This window comes from Argentina silus, assembly GCF_951799395.1.
Source record: "Argentina silus genome assembly, chromosome: 10".
Classification (NCBI taxonomy): Eukaryota; Metazoa; Chordata; class Actinopteri; order Argentiniformes; family Argentinidae; genus Argentina; species Argentina silus.
In genome coordinates this window covers 21,683,911-21,707,597 of record NC_139664.1, presented here as the reverse complement: position 1 = coordinate 21,707,597, position 23,687 = coordinate 21,683,911, and the positions used below count along the sequence as shown (strand labels likewise).

Sequence of the window (23,687 nt, the reverse complement as noted above, 5' to 3'; positions counted from 1 at the left end):
GAGCTTGTAGAAGATTGACCATTATCGTCGGCACCAACTTGCTCTTTTGTAATGTTTAACTGTAAGGATTCGATGGACAAGAGTGCCGTTTTTTGGTATTGTTATCAACATCACTGGCCTTTACGCAGACGCACATACATAGCCTATATACACTGGATACACTGGAGTAGATATCATAGGATGCTCATTGAAAAAAAAGGTCTTAAGAGACAGAGAAAAAACTTTTGTGGCTTGAGTAAAACAATTAGCCTGTGTTTTGACATACGGATGTGATGAAGGGGACGTGTCTCCTCTTCGAAGGCTCAGGAGGTGACGTTTCTATGTGTGTTTTTGAAATTGTAACAACGCTATTATGTTGAAAACAGACATTTAGGTAAAATCAAGAAGGAGGAGGGCATGGGTTTCACAACGGCAGAGTTGTTTTAGTGTCATGTCACACCTGTGGACTACCGTTTGGGAAGACTAGTTCTAATATCTAAATCATTTTTCAAAATCCATTAGTGAAAACTCCATTCAAACCAGGTTGATGATAGCTGACAGAGCAGTTAACCCTATATTTAAGCTAGACTAAGTTTAAACTATCATGTGTCGGTCATGGACTGTTGAGGTGTTACATTTACCCAGCCCCAGCCCCATCCCCATCCCTTAGCTGTAAACCAGAACAAGTGGCGGGCCGATGAATTATGGATTGTGGCTTTAACCCACTGGGGAGTAGAGAAGGAAGCAGATGAGGAGGGATCACAGGATCCTACCATCCTAATCGTGCCAGGGAAACGAACCAGTCTAGGGGAGCAAGGTACATGTGCTGGAGGTATTGCAGCAGTGTTTCTGCTTGGCCAGTTTCTTTTCTCTAACTCTGTGGTTTGTATTCTGTAGCTGTGGTGGATTCAGTTGGTGATTCATGGGGGATTACTGGTTGAGCACCTGACTGGAAGCTTGCAGAGAAACATATTCATTATGACTGTTGGCTGAAGGGCTCCCTGCCATTTTTTCCTGGCAAGTTATTTTCTCTCCTTATAATATTCTCATCAGAGAATGTCTCAGCTCTCCGTTTTTGTTATGTCCGGAGTCACAGAAAAGCAAGCCATAATTAATCGCTGAGAAAACACAATGGGAAAACGACATGCATAGCATAATTCTGCAAGCAGGAAAGTCAATTTCCACTGTGGCCTGACGCCAGAAGGGCCTTGGCAGAATGAGGGACGATGGCTTAGAGTTAGGTATGGTTGCTAGGAGGCTTCAGCAGGCCTCTTCTGTGTTGGAATTGGAGTTGGTCCCTGTCAGCCCTCTCGGAACACAAACCCACATGTTTTTAATGTATTATTTTGTATTGATTTGCATACACACATTAACAAAGAGGATAGACACAATGAAGAAATAAAGGCATTGTGCAAGGGAAGTTAAGAAACCCTGTGGGGCTTGATGAGAAGCCTCCCTAAGAACCAATGTTGAATGGTTTGGTTTGCAGGCCCACTGTGTCCCTATAGTCACTCCCCTTATAAAGTAACACCATGCACTCGCCAGTCCAACACCTAACCAGACAGACAAAGAATGTAAATATGTTCATATGCATCATAGCATTTGCATTGCATTACCATGACACCATACAGTAAGCATGATTAATTATCATTTTTAGCATAGCTTGTCCTAGCAATAACCACTGTAGTAGCATTTTTACAAAAAAAAAGTTAAATTAACTTATCCAAGGTTGCCATCTCACTCACAGTGTTAATGTGCTATGCTATGCTGTGGGTCCATACTCTATTATGCATTATGGAAATATTATGCTCCCACATTGTTCAGACTGTGTTAATCCCTTTAATTTTATTATTATTAGATTTGAGACATGGGGCCCGGGGGTTATCTGACCAGACACACATTGTACACAAATGTACACACATTGAGTAACGGAAGTGCTTAAGCGCTTAAGCGCTCAAACCCTAATATAAGATATGCACACATGAACTTGAACTTGAACATAAATCTTGCGTTGCAATCTTGCTGTATACATTACCATTACTTTTGATAATACAAGGGCCATCAATTATTTTCACTTGCTCTTGGGACTATTACTTTGAAGCAGGGTCGGAATTTAACAGGGCAAAAATGCCCACGATAGTTCCTAAAATGCCACCGAAATTGCCATGACGAGGACAAAAAAGCGCCCCAAATAAGATCTATATAACAGATCATCAACAACTAATAAACAAGTAGGCTATTTGAGCTTATAAACAGCTATTTGTATAATGGACAAAACACCTATTGCCTACAGCGCACCCATAACAACATCAAGGTAATCAAGCCCTCTTGCGTCTTCTTTTCAGTTCGGTAGTCATGCAGTTACCTGAAAATGCCCAAAATGCCCCTAAAAAGTTCAAGGGAGCAAGTGTCCTACACTGCTTTGAAGGTACAGTAACACACCAACTCTCACTTGTGCAAGAGGCAAACTCGCAGGTATAGACCCAGAGAAAGTTTAATGTGTTTTGTGCTACAAATTGTTACTACTACTTGGTCAGCATTGTAATGCAGAAAAAATAACATTATTGTAGCTGGGCTCTTTCATCACTGAACCCAGGGGACCTCTAAACTAGGTGACAGACCAATAGACCAACCCAGAGAAATGCTGATTTAAGATAAGATTTGTGTCTAAGATTCCGGCAGAAGTACTTACAAGCCCCCCTGAGCTCTGAGGCATTATGGGGCATTGTGGGGTACTGTGCCCAAACCAGAGAGAAAGACCCTGAGAGAAAGACTCCACCTTTCTCTCAGTCGCCACAAGGGAATGTCAAGGCTACTATCCAATCTCTGTCTACTGCACTACAAGAGCAGGAAGACTGGGCAAAATTAAAACTATTTGTCACTGTTGAGAGAGAAGACACAAGAAGAGAGAAGAAAGGTTATTGATGAGCCTGAATAAAACTCAGTCAGTTTCTGGGAGTTTTACCCTTAACTGTAAAGCTGTGATGAATAATTATCCACAGACATTGTGACTTAAAAGCATTGTCAGACACTTCTGCATTCAGGGCCTCCATAAAAACATAAATAACCGATTGGTATACGGCTTAATCTGGGGATTGTTCTGCTGTTCAATGCAGATCCATTAATTCTCAACGAATACAATTTAAAAATGAATAATTAGTAGATAGTAATAATTATTTGTAGACAATTTATTTGTAAACAAACTATGGTAACTATGTCACATTTAATGCGGGTCAGTGGTAAGTAAGGGTCGTAATAGTAAGAGGTTTATATAGGGCGACCATCTCATTCACCCAGTTACTTTTCCTCCACTGTCTCACATAAATGTGGCGTGTTTCCCTCTACCATTTGCATTTTACATTTACATTTTAGCCATTTAGCAGATGCTCTTATCCTCCAACACTTGGTTGGAGTGCGTTCCTCTAAAGTAAGTGAAACTATATATCAATCATTGTGAATAAGACTTATATATCCCTGTGAATATATACATACAGTCATGGCCAAAAATATTGGCACCCCTGCACTTCTTTCAGATAATCCACCACTTCTCCCAGAAAATTGTTGCAATACCAAATGCTTTGGTATTCACATTTTTATTTATTTTGTTTGCATTAGAACACAAAAAAGCAGAGGAAAAAAAGCCAAATCTAATATCATTCCACATAGAACTCCAAAAATGGATTGGACAAAATTATTGACACCCTCAACTTAATATTTGGTTGCACACCCTTTGGAAAAAATTTAATCAATCGCTTCCTGTAACTATCAATGAGTTTCTTACACCCCTCTACTGGAATTTTGGACAACTCTTCTTTTGCCAACTGCTCCAGGTCTCTCAGTTTTGAAGGGTGCCTTCTCCCAACTGTTGTATTGGGATCTCTCCACCTGTTTTCTACGGAATTTAGATGGACTCATTGCTGGCCATTTCAGAACTCTCCAGCGCTTTGTCCTAAACCATTCCTGGGTGCCTTTTGAAGTATGCTTTTGGTCATTGTCCTGCTGGAAGACTCATGACCTCTGATGGAGACCCAGCTTTCTGACACTGGGCCTTACATTGCGCTCCAAAATTCTTTGGTAGTCTTCAGATTTCATGATGCCATGCACACAGTCAAGGCATCCGGTGCCAGAGGCAGCAAAGCAACCCCAAAACATCTGTGAACCTCCACCATGTTTGACCGTAGGGACCGTGTTCTTTTCTTTGAAGGCCTCATTTCGTTTTCTGTAAAAAGCTCTATTTTGATCTCATCTGTCCACAGGACGTTCTCCCAGAAGGATTTTGGCTTCCTCAGGTAAGTTTTAGCAAACTCCAGTTTGGCTTTTTTATGTCTCTGTGTCATCAGTGGGGTCCTCCTGGGTCTCCTACCATAGCGTCCCATTTCATTCAGATGGCGACAGATGACACTGTTATACCCTGTGTCTGCAGGTCAGCTTGAATTTGTTTAGAAGTTGATCAACGTTCTTTATCCACCATTCGAACAATCCTTTGTTGCAATCTTTCATCAATTTTTCTCTTCCGTCCACGTCCAGGGAGGTTAGCTACAGTGCCATGGGCTGTGAACTTCTCGATGACGTTGTGCACAGTGGACACAGGAAGATTACGATCTCTGGAGATGGATTTGTAGCCTTGAGATTGTCCATGTTTTTTCATAATTTTGGTTCTCAAATCATTGGACAATTCTTTGCTCTTCTTTCTTTTCTCCATGCTCAGTGTGGTACACACAGACACACGACACAAAGGTTGAGTCAACTTTTCTCAATTTAAAAAAACAACACAGTATTTACACACATTGTATCAGTCATTTGAAAGTGTATACCCTTCAAACAGTTCTATCAATGTATTTTCCGTAACATGACCTGGTCTCAGGGTATTCTAGCTAGCACATAGTTATTTGTAGCAATTTGATCCCTTGATGGTCCAAACATACAGTTGGTGTGAAGAAGAACCTTACTAAGAATGAGGTTACAATGGCTACTTTCTGGTGCTTCTGTAATTGCAGTGAAATAAAGCATAACTGAGTTTGGCTGTTGTCCTCTACGCTCCTCTTCAGGACAGTGACCTGGAAGCCATGATGAGGCACATGGAGAGGGTTCTGGAAGGGGATATTGGCGGTGAGTTACCACGAAGCCACAACATCAGCACATATACTGTACGTTTTTCCTCTCTCACACATGTACACACATACTTTGTCACACACATACACACACCTCAAGAGGTTTACGACTTGCTGGTAGCGTTACTGTGAAAAACCAGGCTTCTGGCTTTCATATGCTGCACAGCTGTATTGACACACACACTCACATTAAAAGCACTGTAAGACAAAAACAGCAGGTCGTGACCTGGTATTGATCAGGTTCTTTGATGTGATGCTATTTACAGGTGCAACTGTAGCAGTATCGAATGTACTGAGATTGCTTCCATATCGATGTTGCAGCTTGGATTTTGTTTTACCTTCCTCCAGTTTCCATTTTAGGTTTCCTTACTCCCTCTATATATCAGATGCAATATAGCCCAAACACACTGGTTTTTCACAATAAATATGATTCTTTTTGTCCCCATATGTCGAACACTTCATCTGCTGCTCTTATTATGGACTCTGACTTTAAACCTTAGGGCACTTTTCAATATAAACTGATATCTGGAGTTTGTGCGACAAGACAAAACAACATACTTAGCTAGACAGGAAGAAAATATGCTTGAATTGATATCTAGTCAAGTGTTTTGTTTGTTAATTTATTTATTTGAAATTGTGATGATGGTTGATTTAAACCCCCCATTGTTCAGTGTCACGTTTTATGAAACAGCATGGTTTTGGTTTTTGTAATTTGTGTGAAAACAATGAGAGTGCACTAACAGAAAATTAAAGGGGCCATGTAGTCATTCTAATTTTAATTTCCAAACATCCCTGGGTATCTAAAAAGTCACTGTGTGTGTTTCTTTTTGTCAGAAAAGTCATCATTAAATATGTTATATCATTATTTTCCCCTTGCCTCCGCCTGTCATAGAAATGCACACTCTGCTGGTGTGAGTGTGGTGGTACATTTTAGACAGTTTGTCTCGTGAGTCATTCTTTCATTGGCACGTTCTTTGCTAAGTTCAATGCTTACCAATAAACCTACAGTGTTCCTTATGTGGATTTGTATGCAGCATTTCTGTTTGCAGTTCGATGCTACTACATTTTAGGTGAGATATTTTGGCACAAACTTTGTCAAATTGTTAGCATGCTTTTCTAGCTTGCAAAATACAACACTGTGCTAGCTCAAACAATAAGATAACTTCAACTAAATAATTTTCTTACCGTTGTATTCTAAACAGTTTTGCTGCATTTTACCTCACCATTTTAAATGGCCAGTTTCATCTAGTCTCAGCTGTTAGTCAGAGCTGGCTAAAACAGGAGGGATATACAAATGTACAAATGGTACTATTGGTTTATTTGATTGAGATGTACTTGGTTGACATTGGTGTATTAAAATCAGATCCCCTGGTGACGCTATGAGGGAGGCCAATACCACACCCATGGAAAACAAACTAGAATTCGAGGTTCACTTTTCAAACTGCTCTCATATTTAGGGACGGTTAGCATACTTTTCACAATTTCACAGTGTTACTTCAGCTACATAGAGTGCAAATACCATATAAAACACCAGAAAATATGTTTTTTGACTACATGGCCCCTTTAAGAGTTGTGTGCTTACTATGTTGAGCATGTAACTGTAATAAGACAATAGGCCTCATACAGTATGACTACACATTGCATTGTACTTGTTTATTACCTTAAAGTTCACTCATGGAGAATAGAACGATAGATATATTTCATGAGAGCTCATTTTGATCTTTGAAGACATAGCCAGAACTACACTTGTTCCTGCCCTGACACTGACAACATGAAAAGGGCACATAGAAACGACTGTACTCAGGGGGCTCCAATCTGCATTAGGGAAACAATATAAAGAAATATTGACGTTCAAGCACTTTTCCTGTTCATCACATTATATGACGTAATTCTCATAGCTATTGATACAAATGGAAGAATCATATTCATCACATTATAATACAAATTATCATAGCGATAATATATAAAGAATATATTATAATATATAAAGTCCTATAACCAAAGCTTGCAATCTGAACTTCGAATCTACTTTGGGACAATTTTGACAAAAGTGCTTTTAGTCATTTGCTAATTCTTGTTGCTGATTGTGGGGGGACATGCAGCGTTCGGCCTGTAGAGGGAGCTACAGGACCGTGGCCAGGGTGACGTCGGCGAGGCTCCGTTGCACACCTGTTGCAAATGAAGCCTCGTTGACCAGATGGTTTAAGATGTGTGTGCCTCTGCGTTCGAGGAAGAAGAAGGGCGACTGGAAAGTCGCCGAGTGTTGTGGTTTTTTACGAACTTGATGAATACGAAAGTATTACGAACATTTTATAAAATAAACGGGATTTCCCAGACCACAGAACCTCGACTCCGCCTCTGCTGTGTCCCAGGTTGGGCGCCACTGTAACAAGTTCCGTGACACAGAGGCGGAGTCGAGGTTCTGTGGTCTGGGAAATCCCGTTTATTTTATAAAATGTTCGTAATACTTTCGTAGAGGGAGCTACAGGACCGTGGCCAGGGTGACATCGAGAACCTCGACTCTGCTGTGTCCCAGGTTGGGCGCCACTGTAACAAGTTCCGTGACACAGAGGCGGAGTCGAGGTTCTCGATGTCACCCTGGCCACGGTCCTGTAGCTCCCTCTACAGGCCGAACGCTGCATGTCCCCCCACACTGATGTTTGCTAAGACCGTACCCTGATAACTTATATCTACCCTAACCACTTCAAAGCTGTTCCAAACCTAACCCTAACCACTCACAGTTTATGCCCAACCCTAACATTAAACACTCAAAGTTAATACCTAATACTGCCTAACAGCCACGTTAGTCGTTGCTAACAAAGTTTGTATTTTTTTTTATTTGTCTCTAGATTAGTCTCTAGTATTTTGACAAAAAGGGAGATTCCTTAGACGTCTTCTATTTTGATACTTCACAGTTTCACAGTTGTCTCGGAAAAGTCGAAAGTCTCATAAACTAAGATAATTTATCTTGGAATAGAGAATACCTCAAAGACACAAATGTAATTCTATGCATGAGTGCCTCTACTGGGCAAATTAGTGTAAGTTTCATCAAAATTGTTCCAGTCATGTCGGAGATAAAGCGTGTGACAATCAAACGGACAGAATTTTGTGACATATGAACAAACAGAGACCGAATCATAGTCTCCTCCCCAATTTCATTCGTGGGGGACAATAATGATACCAATAAGAATTCATGATGTCATTAGTTTTGAATTCCATTACATTCCAATTGCATTACACTCAGGCAATCAATTGATTTTCTAATGGAGTTGTGGTTTCTGTAGCATACTTTGTGAATGACACTCCTAGGTATTTGGTCTGAATCCTGACAGGTTCTTTTTTTCTGTTCGCTGCCAGTTTACACTGAAATCCTCCATGTAGCTCTCTGTGGAGTTCAGTTAGACAGGCAGTAAAGAGATTGTTCAACAGTGGATAGCAACAGTAGCATTTATAGCAGTGTGGAGGAACACCAAAAATACACACATATAATACACACATATTCTTATGTAGTCAACATGCACACAAACCCATTGTCATCAAGGACATGTAATGTAAATACATTTATGCCAGAGAGAATGGAAATGAATGCATGTTTATCCGAAGGCCTTTTCAGGTTCACACACACAACCACACACACGCACACGCACACGCACACGCACACACACACATACACAACCACACACACACACCCTCTTAGCTGACCCAGTGAAGCATAGACTTTGTGTCGGATACTGGCAGCTCCTAGACGCTCCTCTGCTTGCTCACCTGTGGCGAAGCTCTGAGGCAGCTGACTTTATTAAATATTGCCCTAGATAAGTCTGAAAACTTACCTAGTGAGAAACTTTCTTCCTCCCATCTTTAAAAGATGGGGCCTTAATAGCAGCTTAAAAAGTGTTTGAGAGTTTCTGTGGCATTTTGGTATAATTTTACTTTGAGCCTACTAGGCCTTACTAGGCCTCCCAAAGTAAAGAGCCAAGCCGCTTGCAGGATATTGCTCTGTGTCAGCTGTTGTTGGAAGCTTAGCTGTGTGGCAACAATGGTGCTACTTGTACCCATGAATATCTGTATGACCTTTGTTATATGTTGGGTTCTATTCATGGGTAATGCTGTACTGTGAACCCAACTAAGTGTGTGTGTGTGTGTGTGTGTGTGTGTGTGTGTGTGTGTGTGTGTGTGTGTGTGTGTGTGTGTGTGTGTGTGTGTGTGTGTGTGTGTGTGTGGGGCTGTGGCTGTGTGTGGCTGTGGCTGTGTGTGGGTGTGGCTGTGTGTGTGTAAGTGAGTGTTTATTAGGTCACTGCTTGCATTGGTCTAGTAGTAAGATAATAATTGATAGAATGCATATTTACATACAGTAAAATAAGTTTGGTGTTTCCTGTGGTCCTAATCACTACACTATCTCTATAGGGGCCGGATCAGGGCCAGTAGAAGTGCAGTGTGGCCCTCTGGGACTCCCAGTCATCAACAGCACCATGGTGGAGACCAGGATTCAGCGCATGAGAGAGTGAGTGCCAGGACCCTTCAATCCTGTCCAGAAAGAGGAACGTTTATTAGGATAACGTCAGGACAAAAGAACCAGTTTGAGTCAAAACTTTCTTGGATGTGTGCACATTTTTCGTCCAAGTGTGCATGTGTGTGAATTTGAATTTGAGTTTCTAAACACTTCCTGAATTGATGGAATTGAAAAGGTATTCACTCTAAACCTGCTCACTACACTATTCACTTCTGACCTTACCTTTCACCTTCTCAGAACTCTCTGACAGAGAACCCTATAATAGACTTGGCAGGTAGCCTAGAGGTTAGAGAGGCCGGCCACAATCGGCAGGTTGCTGGTTCGATCCCCACTCCTGGTTCGATCCCCACTCCTGTGAGCTGGTAACTGGAAGGTTACTGGCATCATATCTAAGGTGCCGTTGAGCAAGGCACTTAACCCCTAACTGTTCCAGAGGTGCTGAATATGGCTGACCCTGTGCCCAGAGCTCTGTTGTCTTGGGGGGGGGGTGCACATATCACATTCCTACAATTGATGAGAATTGATTCTTCTTCTAAAATGCCCCCCAGGCAGCCCCCCCCCCCCCCCCCCCAATCAATCTATGGTGTATAGCTATGCAGACATCACACCTCCTGTTCTTGCTGTGGGGGAGTGGCCTGACACTTTTGCCATGTTGTCAGCTGGGTGAGAGGCACTAGAGGGTGAAGGGGGGATGGGGGGGAGGCGGGGGGCCTCACTATATTTCCACACCGCCTGCCACTCTCCTGTACAGCACGGTGGACCTCAGGGAACAAGAAGGCCGGGAGGAAGGAGGTCGACAAGAGAGATAGAGAGAGCATATGAGAGAGAGAGAGAGAGAGATGGACAAGGGGGCCAGGGCAAATCCTCAGGAACAGTACATTTCACCTCATCATAGAACAGCAGTATTAGTGTGGTCCTAAGAACAAATCTGAAACAAAACTTACAACTTTGATTCATCTGAAAATGTTCTTGAAATTGTTATTACTTATTTGTCACATACAGACACACACACAGTTTCTGAGGCACGCTCCCGCTGAGACTGGGCCAGGTGTACTGTATTAATAACAGAAGCACATTTCCTGTGGGAAGGAGAATTAGACCCTGTCAGATCCCTCACAGCGACTGTTTCATAAAGGCTGGAGGAGGAGGAGGAGGAGGAGGGATAGAGGATGGAGGGAGGGGGAGGAGAGGAGAACAGGTAGCAATTTACAGCAGCTGCGTTTCTCACCATGTCTCTGTGGGCTATGTTTGATTGTGCCTCTCTTGGAGGTGGAGGCAGAAAGCCACTGTGTCTGCCCCTCTGTGTGTGTCTGTCTGGTTTGGCTCTGTGTTTTCAGATGGCTTATGTTTTCTCCAAGATAACTACCTAAGGGGGAGAATTTTATATTGCGTATATATCACATATATATGCATTGCTTAAAAGATACAGCACTTGTTCCACTAGATTGGAAAGCATGTTGCATTGTATTTCACTTGCCTGAGGGCTGGCCCTCTCTAAGTAAATAACTCATTCACACACACACACACACACACACACACACACACACACACACACACATACTGTACACACACACATACATACATCCTCCTGCCAACACCATACAACATTTCTCCGACACATCCAGGCATCATAAGGAGAGAAACTTGAATGAGAGAATTACCTTAGTATAACAGCATTATGTAGGCCTTACGACAGGGGGTCATCTGTCTCTGTTAAGTGCTTGTTTTGTTGCAGAAGCTGGTGCTTATGTTTGTTTTAGGAGTATGAGGAAGACCAAGGGGCTGATTGCAATGCTCTGATTATGTCTATTTATCCGACAATTTATCCGTAATCGCTCAAGTGGCTTGTGTATGTGTGTGTGTGTGTGTGTGTGTGTGTGTGTGTGTGTGTGTGTGTGTGTGTGTGTGTGTATGTGTGTGTATGTGTGTGCGTGTATGTGTGTGTATGCATGAAAATCCATTTGTGAAGATGCAGCCTTATAACGCAAAGCTGAGGGGCTGTGGCTCCTTCTTCATATCTGAGGATGATATTGGTACAGTGAGCTTCAGTTTTCCCTCCTCCCTCATAACCCATAAGTCACATGTGTTAGTATGGGAGATATTGTGAGTCTGTTACTTTAATTTATTGTGGACTACATGCATGTGAGTGTTATCATTAGCTGGCTATCCTCATAAACAATAATTCACACACACACCCACCCACCCACCCACCCACCCACACACACACAGACATACAATTAATCACATTTTGAGAGATGATCATTTTCAAATAGCATGTCTATTTGTATTTAGTTCCTCTGGGATAGCTTTATCTCACTCCCCTTGGTTCATGCTCTATTGTTACAAGGCTATTAGTCCTTATTTTGACTAACAATTTTCACCCATTCCAGCTCCAGCTTTCGCCATTCATCATACTCAAAGGCAATATTTTAAATATTTAATTTTGTGTATCAAAAGCCATTTCTGTTGAGAGAGACTGGCTCCTGCTGGTTTACCAACACAGGAGCAAATGGGTGACTCAGATGATGAATTGTGTGTTAACTGCTGGAAAGGTCAAAAGGGTGAGGAGGAGAGGGAGAAGGAAAAAGAGAAGAGGATGGGGTAGGAGGCAGAACATTTTGCATATACTTTGCTCTTAAAAGCCAGCTTTCCAAAGCAGGGCTTGCACCATGTGTGCCCGTGCATGCCAAGGCCAATTGCTTTTCCACAGTCACTTCCGGGCTTAAACAGGACTTTTCGGTGCTTAAAACTCAAGCTTTTAGCCTCCTCTACCCCCCTGGTCCTTATGAGGCCAAACGGGGCTAGGTTTAAGATAAGATAAGTCAAAGTCAAAGTCAAAGTGGCTTTATTGTCAATTCTTCACATGTCAAGACATACAAAGGAATCGAGAGGACGTTTCTCACTCTCCCACGGTGAGACAGATAAAGTGCCCAGGCACAACAGATAACACATACTAAAAGTAAAACATTCAATAAAAATAATTTAAACAGTGCAAAAAGAGCAGTCAGTAAAGACAGTAAGTAGCAGCCAAATACTGTGTATTCTGTATAAAAAAAATAATAATAGTGCAATAGTGCATTGTAGCAATAGAATAGTGGATTGTCCAGAGTCCGTAGTGTTTTTTGGGGGGGGGGGGGCTGAAGGGTTGGGAGGGGGGGTGGTGGTTTCAGCTTCTTGACAGCTTGGAGGATGTGGCTGGGGGAAGTGAGGGGAGAGAATTTAGCTTCCTGACAGCTTGGGGTATGAAGCTTTTCGTGAGTCTGTTGGTGTGGGCACGGAGGCTCCTATACCTTCTTCCAGAAGATAAGTACTTTATTGATCCCTGAGGGGAAATTAAGGCGTTACACAAACAACAACAACAACAAAATAAAGTGACAATAGAATAATAGAATAAAATAGACATCTGAAACATTATATACAGTAAGAACAGTCCAGTATGATTCAACATCCCCCAGCCTGACTCCAATCGAGCCAGCCAGAGGAAGAGTTGTACAGTCTTATTGCAGAAAAGATCTCCTATAGCACTCCTTAGTGCAACATGGTTGTAATAATCTGTTGCTAAAGGAGCTTCTCTGCTCTGCCACAGTGTTATGTAAGGGATGGGAGGGATTTCCATGATGGCCAGGAGTTTAGTCCTCATCCTCCTATTGGCCACCTCCTCAACAGTGTCCAGGGTGACACCGACAACAGAACCGGCTTTCCTAATAAGCTTGTTCAGCCTCTTGGTGTCACCTTCCTTGATGCTGCCCCCCCAGCATACCACCGCGTACAGCACTGCACTGGCCACCACTGACTGGTAGAACTTCAGCAGAGTCCTGCACACACCAAAGGACCTGAGCCTCCTCAGAAACCGGCTCTGGCTCCTCTTGTACAGGACATCTGTGTTACCAGTCCAGTCCAGTTTATTGTCCAGGTGCACCTCCAGGTAGCTCTGGACCCCCTCCACGTCCTCTCCCTGGATGGAAACAGGAGACCCTAGTCCTCCTAAAGTCCACCTCCATCTCTTTTGTCTTGCTGATAGTATAAAGGTGGTGCCTCCTACAGCTGCCACGGTGTGTTGGTGCGCTCTTCTTTGTTTGTTTTTAGTCTTTAATTCCATTAATTGTGATTCCACTCAGATTATTTTCACGAGGGACGAGATACTTAACATCAGGGACTCAACACCATCTGATTTATGTCCCAACTTTCTCGCCTCATCTGTGGATTTACTGGACATTCTGGTCAAAGGTGCTCTTGGCCCTTGGCCAAGCAGTGAGGCGGAGACAGAGAGGTAAGCGCGCCGGGGCTCTGGTGCGCTTCAGGAAGAGAGGATTATGCTCGCCTCTACCAGGAATACTCCTCTCAAATGTCCACTCACTGTGCAACAAAATGGACGAATTAAGTCTTCTTATCAGGACAAATAGAGACTTTTCTCTCTCTTCTGTTTTGTGTTTCACGGAATCGTGGCTGATGGAATCTACTCCAGACTCCGCTGTACAGCTGCCCGGCTTCCAGCTGTTACGGGCGGACCGCGACACGATTTCTTCACGCAAAACGAAAGGTGGAGGGATCTGTTTCTATTTAAATCAGCGCTGGTGCAACGACGTGAAAGTGATTTTGCAAAGTTGTTCTCCTGATCTGGAATCATTTTTCATCACCTGCAGACGTTTTACTCTCTACCTGAATTCACTTCTTTTATTTTGGCTGGAGTTTACATCCCTCCGCAAGTGAAAGTGAAAGTGGCTCAACGTCAACTCGCCGACAAAATATTAGGAGTAGAGAGAAGGAGAGAGAACATGTATTCCCCAGTTATTGTCCTTGGGGACTTTAACAAGGGCAACTTAACTCCCGAACTCCCTAAATATGAACAGTTAATCAAATGCCCAATCAGGGAGGAGAAGATTTTGGATCACTGTTACAGCACCATCAGCAGAGCTTATCATGCAGTTCCCCACACGGCTCTGGGACTATCTGACCACGCTCTTACTCATCTGATCCCGGCATACAGGCAGAAACTAAAACTTTCTAAACCTGCTGTGCGGACATCTAAGAATTGTAGCAGCAGAGAAGCAGTGGAGGAGCTGCGTGACTGCCTAGACACCACAGACTGGGACATTTTTAAGACTGCTTCCAACAGCCTGGACGAATGCACAGAGTCTGTGACGTCATACATCAGCTTCTGTGAGGACAGATGTATTCCAACACGCACCAGGGTGAGTTACAACAATGACAAGCCCTGGTTCACAGCAAGACTCAAACAGCTTTGTTTAGAGAAGGAGAGGGCTTTCAGGAGTGGAGACAAGAAAAGGTTTAGACTGGCTAAGTACACGTTTGGCAGGGAGATTAAGGAGGCCAGACAGTACTCAAAGAAGCTGGAACAACAATTTGCAGCCAATGACTCCTCGTCAGTCTGAAAAGGCCTTACAGTGATCACAGACAGAAAAACCAAATCCCCCCACTCTATGGATGACCTCAGACTTGCAAACGACCTGAATGAGTTCTACTGTAGATTCGACAGACAATGGAATTCGACAGACAGTCCTGACTCTGACACACACAACCAACCCCCCTCCACAGCTATTACACCTCTTCTTCTCAGCCTGGACAGAGACACTACCCCCCCCCCTACACAATGGACCCAGACAGCCCCCCCCCCCCATCGCACCTCTCTCCATCCAGGAGAGAGACGTCAACAAACTGTTAAAGAAACAGAACCCCCGCAAGGCAGCTGGACCAGACGCTGTCTTCATTGGTTGAATGCATGGTACCTGCCTGCTTCAAAACATCCACCATCATCCCAGTTCCCAAAAAGCAGAGGATCACAGGCCTTAATGACTACAGACCAGTCGCCCTGACCTCTGTGGTAATGAAGACCTTTGAGCGCCTCCTGCTCACCCACCTCAAGGCCATCACCAACCCCCTCCTCGACCCACTGCAGTTTGCCTACAGAGCCAACAGGTCTGTAGACGATGCAGTCAACATGGGACTTCACTTCATCCTCCAGCACCTAGACTCCCCCGGCACCTACGCCAGGATCCTGTTTGTGGACTTCAGCACTGCATTCAACACCATCACCCAAGCTCTCCTCCAGGACAAGCTATCCCAACTGAGCGTGCCTGAGCCCACCTGCAGGTGGATCACTGACTTTCTGACAGACAGGAAGCAGCAGGTGCGGCTGGGCAAGCTTGTCTCAGAGCCCCAGTCCATCAGTACTGGAGCCCCACAAGGCTGTGTGCGCTCTCCTCTACTCTTCTCCCTCTACACCAACAGCTGCACCTCGAGCCACCCTTCTGTCAAACTCCTGAAGGTCGGGGATGACACAACCCTCATTGGATTAATCTCCAATGGTGATGAGGCCGCCTACAGAGAGAAAGTTGACAGCCTGGCTTCCTGGTGCAGCCAGAACTACTTGGAGCTGAACGCCCTAAAAACTGTAGAGATGGTAGTACACTTCAGGAGAAGTCCAGCCCCAACCGCCCCCCTCATCATGTGTGACTCCCCAGTTAACACTATGGAGTCATTCAGATTCCTGGGGACAATAATTTCAAAGGACCTCGGGTGGGCGGAGAACATCACCTCCACCATCAAGAAGGCCCAGCAGAGGATGTTCTTCCTGCGGCAGCTGAAGAAATTCAACATGCCGCAGAAAGTGATGGTCGAGTTCTACACGGCCATCATTGAGTCCATCCTCAGCTCATCAATCACCATCTGGTTCACTGCCTCCACTGCCAAGGACAAAGGCAGACTGCAGCGGATCATTCAGTCAGCCGAGAAGGTCATCGGCTGCAACCTGCCATTTCTCCTGGACCTGTTCCACTCCCGGACCAGTAAGATAGCAGGAAAGATCATAGCTGACCCTTCCCATCCTGGTCACAACCTCTTCCATAGACTTCCATCCGGCAAAAGGTTCCGGTCAATCAAGACTAAAACCTCGCCCACCTGAACAGTTTCTTCCCATGGCAGTGGGGCTCACAAACAAGCCAATTGCCTCTCACTGACTCTGGGACTTCCACCCCCCATCCTGTCACACACACAATGCACTGACAGTGTAATTTGTAATTTATAATTATTTAGGGTTAGGGTTATTATTCTAATTTATAGTGTACATGCCTCATAACCATTTCACAGCTTCTGCTCTTTTTTGTAAATTTGTAAAGTTGTTATTGCTATTTTGTTAATATTTAGTTATTTTTTAAATTTCTTGTCAATATTTGCTATTTGTTTTTTATGTCTATACACCAACCTCACCAAGTCAATTTCCTGTATGTGCAAATATTCTTGGCCAAATAAAAGAATTATGATTCTGATTCTGATTAACAGTTGGTTCTGCTCACACCACTCAACAAAACTGTACCAGTCCTCTGAACTCAGTCTCCTGGCCTCCACTGACACATCCCACAATAGCAGAATCGTCCAAGAACTTCTGCAGATGGCAAGTATCTGTGTTGTGCCTGAAGTCCAAGATATAGAGAGTGAAGAGGAAGGGAGCCAGAACTGTTCCCTGGGGGGGCGCCAGTACTGCTCACCACCCAGTCCGACACACATCCCTGCAGCCGTACAAACTGTGGCCTGTTGGTCAGGTAGTTCGTAATCCAGAAAACAATGGGGGAGTCCACCTGCATCCTCAGCATCTTATCCACAAGTATTAAGGTCTATATGGTGTGGAGAAGTCAAAGAACATGATCCTCACAGTGCTACCAGCCTTATCTGAACAGGGCAGGGGGAGGGGAGGGGGGCTGGTCCGGTAGCTGAGCAGGGCTGGAGGAGATGGGGGGGGGGGAAGAGAAAGAGAAGGAGGACGGAGTGGAGAGTCATTGGTGGAGCTGGGGGGAGGGAGACAAACATCTGTTTGTGCACATACATTTCTATGTGTTTCTGTCAGCATGAGTGTATGAGTGTTTTTGTTTGTCAATATTTGCATGTACTTAAATGTGTTTCTGTAACAGTACTACTGCTTTCCTCTTCTTCTTTCCTCTTCTACACGTGTTTTCCTCAGTCAAGAGAGGGAACCCTGGCCAACGTTCTATAGTGACCTGCAATCCCGTAGTGACGTGTCTTGCCTGCGTTGGAACTTGGGACTGATATATCACAACCTTAGAAGGTGACAGGCACTTTTCATCTTGAATGGAAGATGATTTTGACTTGATCCACCTGCCTGTTGCACGGAATAGGCTTCATGTCCCCAAAAGGGTTAAAACCATACATTTATTCAGTTGTTGAACAGATTTTTTGTCATAGCTATTATTATTTATCTGATTAATTGAAATTGATCCTTTAGAAGAGAAAGTGAAGAAGTGAGTGAACAACATCATTATGGCACATGCACACAATTTCCACTTGCCGCTCCGTGGTGATAGTGAAAACATAAGGGGGTGGGTGGCGCAGTATGTATCTGGCAGACTCCAGATTCATATCACCGCAGGTTCGAAACCACCGTCTGTCTCAGTCCTCTATGTGTCCCCTCTATATCTCTGACACGGTTTCTTATTCCTACTGTCTAAATACATTAAAAATACAGAAGGGGAGTGGAATTCCACCCCTTAGAAAAATAACTGTGCACTGTGTGTTTTAGCTGCTGGATGACTCGACCAGCCAAAGGTCCTTTTTTCAATATGTCCCATGAAGTGAGAGAGTAACTGACTAACTGATGGAGTGAGTTAATACATTTTGCCTGGTTCTAGTTGTGTTGGGCTGACAGACTACTGTTTCCCCTGTTCCTACTCATCAACAAACCACAGTTTCAGCTTCCAGTATCCAACCTGTCTCCCGAGGAGAGGTGCCTCCAACCCTGACTATCAATGTGGCCTCTTCCCCTGCAACAGCTGGTGCCTGGAGCTTCCAGCCTGCTCCACAAGCCAGGGATTACTTGACAATGACGAGATCACAAAGATCACTATGAACAAACTGATCAAAAGGCTATTTTTAGCAGAAAATGAATCACTTTTACAGGGTTTCATCTCTCACAGACTGCAGTAGAAGCTCCATAACATCCAATCTGAGATTTCCTAATGGTTCATTTATCTGGAAGAAAGCTCTCAGCAGCTCTAGGAAGACTGAAATGACCATCATCAGATGGCTGGGTCTGGCCAAACTAACACCGGCCATAAATCTCTATGCTATCTAACAATAATTACTCCAGAGATAGCTGGTATAAGGTGTTCTGTGAAAAGGATAGAAAAGTCATAGAAGTTCCTCATAACTGAACAAGGACCAAAGTTACTTCAAATTCAGTTCAATTTTAGTTTATTAGTAGAACATTTGCAGACCAAGTATGAATTAACACAGAAGCCCCAGGTTTTCACTACTACTGATTGCAGCCAACAGGTATTGGTTATCAACACAAAGAGGAACTGGAAAATGCAAACAGTCTGTGGCCCTGGGAGTAGTCATATACTGTACATCACTTCTAGCCCCAATATTGACTAAAAAAGTGTAAAAACTATAACTTTGGACAGTATTTTTATGGTTCCGTTTTTTTTCTTTTTTCAAAGAACAGAGCATGATTGGCAGTGAATTGTAATGTCCAGATTCACCTTGACAAATTTGAATGTTGGGCTTTGGATGGTACAAACCACACTTGGTTCAAACCACACCTCCAAGAAACAAACCTCATTCTCGTTTTTTGAAAAAGAGGAGGAAAATCAAGGCGAAATCAGCCAGTGCAGTCCCTCTTTAAAGTCAGACTAAAATTAGTTTTTGTTACGGTTGTTACGGTTAGTTTAGTTTCGGCCTTATTTTAAAGTAAAGTTAATTAAATCAACTTTTATTATTAGGGTACCCATTACAACACTGTACTGTGAAAAGGTTGCCCGAATAAGCTTATTACACCCTGGGTTAAATTCAATCAAGCCTAAAGTTTTTACTTTTTCCCATGGTCAAAATACAATCACAGAATGGCTTGTTAAAACATATGACTACTACTTGGTAGACTCCACCCCCAGACAGTACTTGGTAGACTCCACCCCCAGGCAGGACTTGGTAGACTCCACCCCCAGGCAGTACTCGGTAGACTCCACCCACAGACAGTACTTGTTAGACTCCACCCCCAGGCAGTACTTGTGTGTCTGCGCAAACAGAAGTTTGTAAACAAAGACACAACCATTGCTTCTGTCAAGTTTGATTGAATTCCAGCTCTCCCCTGTGTCTCTGTCCCAGGTCAATGTGCTGTCGGCTGGGCCCAGAGGTCTTCCAGAGGGTGTATGACTACCTGAGGGAGGCCAGGGAGAGGCAGGAGAGCGAGGGCAGCATCAGAAAAGCCCTTAGCAGCCTTGTGGAGAGGCCCGGCGATGGCTTCGAGGTGGACCAGCTGCTGTACTACGAAGACCAGCTGCAGGGGGCCAGAGAGGGAGCGAGATGAAGGGGGGGGGGGGTCTCTTTGTTATAGAGTGTGCAGGGTTATGTTCCAGCACTGCTACAACACGCCTGATTCAACAAATCCACGTTAACTTGAATAAGACTTAGCGCTGGGCTGGAACAAAAGCCTGCACATCTTGTAGCTCTCCAGGTCTATGGTTGATGACCACAGACATAGATTAATAACAAAGACAGCAAACATATGGTTTTGACAACACTGTACAGTGAAAATGATGCACACACTTTATGATATACACTTTATAATAACTGATTAACAAGCATAAGCATAAGTAAAAAAATTAAATAAAAAAAAAACAATTCATTAAATCAATGCAGTAAACTATTTATACTATGCATGTAGTACCAAATTCCAAATAAACATTTGTAAATGCAGCAATTGTAAGCTCTTATAATGGCTTATTGATTCAAATTAGAACAAGGTATTATGAGGTGTCTGTATTATATCCAACTAGAAAAGCAAGCTGCTACCAAAGTAGTTGCCAAGTTACCAAGATGCCAGAAAAGTAATAACATTAGCAGCTCTTCAAATAGCTTTCAAGTCAGTTAAAGTCATATTTAATATCAATTCATGGATTTATATTCCTCAGAGTTCTCCTTTAGAAAAGCATCCTGCGGCTAGCTGATAGGTGTTGTTAATGTAATAGTGAGCATGGTAATAATGTACACAAATCAGGGCTGTTGGGCAACTTCCTTGAATACATGGCAACAATTAGGATGTAAGTATATGTGTACATACATATATGTACATACATATATGATGCCTTTATAATATGCATATATAATATGATGTCTTTATAATATATCACAATATGTTCTTTCTGTCTATGACAAATTGTTTTTCCAACTGACGGAAATTGGATGATAATAGCTCAGACATTATGACACAATCATACATGCTTATAACAACTTAGAATGCACTATAACTTAATGCTCTACGTTAAATAAACCAATACAGGGCATACTTTACAACTTAAAAACCACTGATATATAAAACCTTGGGAATTGGTAGGGCAGTACAGGGCTCTGTGATTATACCAGTAAAAGGTCATATGATTAACTGTATGAGATAGAATATACTGTATGATATAAACATATCTCATCTTTGTGGGAGGGAGATGAGAGGGACTTTGAACTCTGTGGGACTCTTTTCAGGATTACCTGTGAGGAGCAAGGGAGGAATGACTCATTTTGTGTGCTCCCCTTTGAAGTGTGAGCTGTGTTTCTGCTTCAGAGCCAGTAATGCCAAGCTGACATGAGATATCACAATTGTAATGACACATGACAAAGAGTTTGACATGGCTACAGAGATAATACTGTGGTAAATAATGTGCTTAACAGGATCAATGTGTGAAATTTAGAAGGAGGGGTAAGGTAAGTTAGGCACAGCTGACCGGTGGTAGCACTATATTTTATGGTCCTGTTTCCACTGGCACTGCTGGCTTCTAGGAAATTATGTTACACTTGGTACTTCCTGGTACTGCAATTAAAGGCCCACTCCAGTCTAAATGATAATTTTCTTGTCTTTTGTATTGATTTTTTTCACGTAATTTCTATAAGGTGTGGTATTGGTCCCTGTCTTTGACATAAAAAATGGGCTTAATTTTAATAGACCAATCAGAGTTCAGTGTCTATGAGTCAATTCCAACCAAAACTGAGAATGGGATGACCATATGCTGGTCTCTTGTTAATCAGATACAGGTGTGAAAGAGATCATCCTGATTGCAACCAAGATTCCCCCTGTGACTAGAGCGCTAGATTTATCAATTAGTATACACCTCATCTTTTTATATAATCCCGATTTCTCCCAAACATTTGCAAGCAACATGCCCCCTCCAGAGGATGCTCTAACAGGCCTAAACTGAAAGTAGATTTTTGACTAGACTAAGGTGCCTTTCATCAAAGTTGGAGAAAATCCTGAGTGCGAACATAATTAAATGATCATGTTATTGTGGACACATCCGATCAAGAAATGTTCCCTTTGATGCAAGTTGGAAATGTTATTGGAATGAAGTGCTTCACATAGCCTAATACAGGTGTAGCCTACAACATAAGCCTGGTTAACTTGGAATTTCGGATGTCTTAATTTGGCAGAGTGGGTGGGCTTATTTATGTAAGCCTATACTGTATGTAGGTTTCGGAAATACAGTGGTTGCTTGCTGCATGTCATACCTCCGTTCATAACAGCTGTTTTGTGTTTTCCCAGAAGAGTTCGAGCTGTAGCCTACTGTATTTGTACTGTATCAGAAACCTAACATACTGTAATATTTATACATACAGTAATCACTGCATCACAGACCTTTGTAAAACATCAATGTAAAATAGAAGGATGTATTACAAAAGGAAATAGTAAAATAATAAGTAATATACTGGGAAAGACGGGTTAAGCTGGAATTAAAATTTGAATAAATAATTGATTAACAGATTCACTTATAAACCCAGGCAATGTTGGAAAATGATAAGTGTAAATGTGTGTATATGTGTTTGTGTGTAAGTGGAATGATAAATAGCTGTACAATAAGTACAAGTATAATTATTCTCCTTTCATGTCCTCCAATTACAGGAGAGTTGGGCAGGGGGGGAATAAAACAAATAAAAAGGGACTAGAAATTATGCAAGAAATGCTATCTGACAGAACCCAAAAGTAATGGGACAAATGGCTTGACAGGTGTTTCTGATAAGTCACATCATTTGTGCAGGCATAAGAGAGCTGTCAATGTCTAGTATTGATTCTCTTTGGATTTGCCTTTGGAGTTTGGTATTTGCCTTTGGAGTTTGCTATCTGTCAACATTAGGACCAAAGAGGTGTCAATGAAAGTCAAGGAAGCAATTATTAGGCTGAAATATATTTTAAAAATCTGAAACATAGCCAAAACCATAGCCTTGCCAAAATCAACAGTTTGGAAAATCATTAAAAGAAACAAAAGCACTGGTGAGCTCAGCAATCTCAAACGGGCTGGTAGGCCAAGGAATTCTTCCACAGTGGATAACCGAAGAAGGCTCACCATATTAAGAAAAACCTCAAAACAACTGTCTCACAGATCAGGAACACTTTCCAGGAGGTAGGTGTGAATGTGTCAGGGACTACCATCCGCAGAATACATCAGCAGCCAAACTACAGACACTGCAAACCACTAGTTATCCTCAAAAAGGATGCAGACTTCAGGCAGTTATTGCATGCAAAGGATTATCCACCAAATACTAAACATGAGTACTTAATTTGGACATTTCACATTACTTTTGGGTACCCTAAAATAGGGGGACTAAGCATAAAAAGTGTTGTGGTTTCTGAATGGTGAAACTATAATGTACACAAATACCATCAAATAAAAGCTGAGAATCTACTTTAACCTCATAGTAATTGTTTGATTTACAATCCAAAGTCTTGGAGTGTAGAGCTGAAGGAAGAACAAATCATCACTGTTCAATTAATTGGATTTTCCAATGTGCTGGCTTCTCTAAGCCTATTAGAGTGTAGTGCGGAACTGTTAGATAGATGTGTAATTTCTTCCGCAGCAACACAATACTTTTCAGGTTTGCAATGAGATGAAATAAAGAGATCTGAAGGTTGATGTCTTTTGGAGAGGGTACTTTATTTGATGTTACAAAGAAATGATGTTTCAGGCTAGCAGGTTATGCCTCTCTCTCTGGGACTCATCTCCCAGAGAAACTATATAAACTACCCATGGGATTTGGCCTTTGATGCCACAGGTCCTTATCCCTCTACTCTCCTTTCT

General features: G+C 42.7%; 1 protein-coding gene across 1 annotated transcript in view; it reads left to right on the top strand.

Moving 5' to 3' along the window:
* The window catches only part of nek11 (NIMA-related kinase 11), a gene marked incomplete at its 3' end in the record, with an annotated part of 79,213 nt that extends 59,277 nt beyond the window's left edge, over positions 1-19,936 (top strand). Inside the window, exons 14-16 of the mRNA XM_083679472.1 lie at positions 5,028-5,088; positions 9,495-9,591; positions 19,735-19,936. Of these exons, the coding sequence (XP_083535598.1) occupies positions 5,028-5,088; positions 9,495-9,591; positions 19,735-19,936 (360 nt within the window). The remainder of the gene's footprint in view (positions 1-5,027; positions 5,089-9,494; positions 9,592-19,734) is intronic.
* Positions 19,937-23,687: the final 3,751 nt, after the last annotated feature.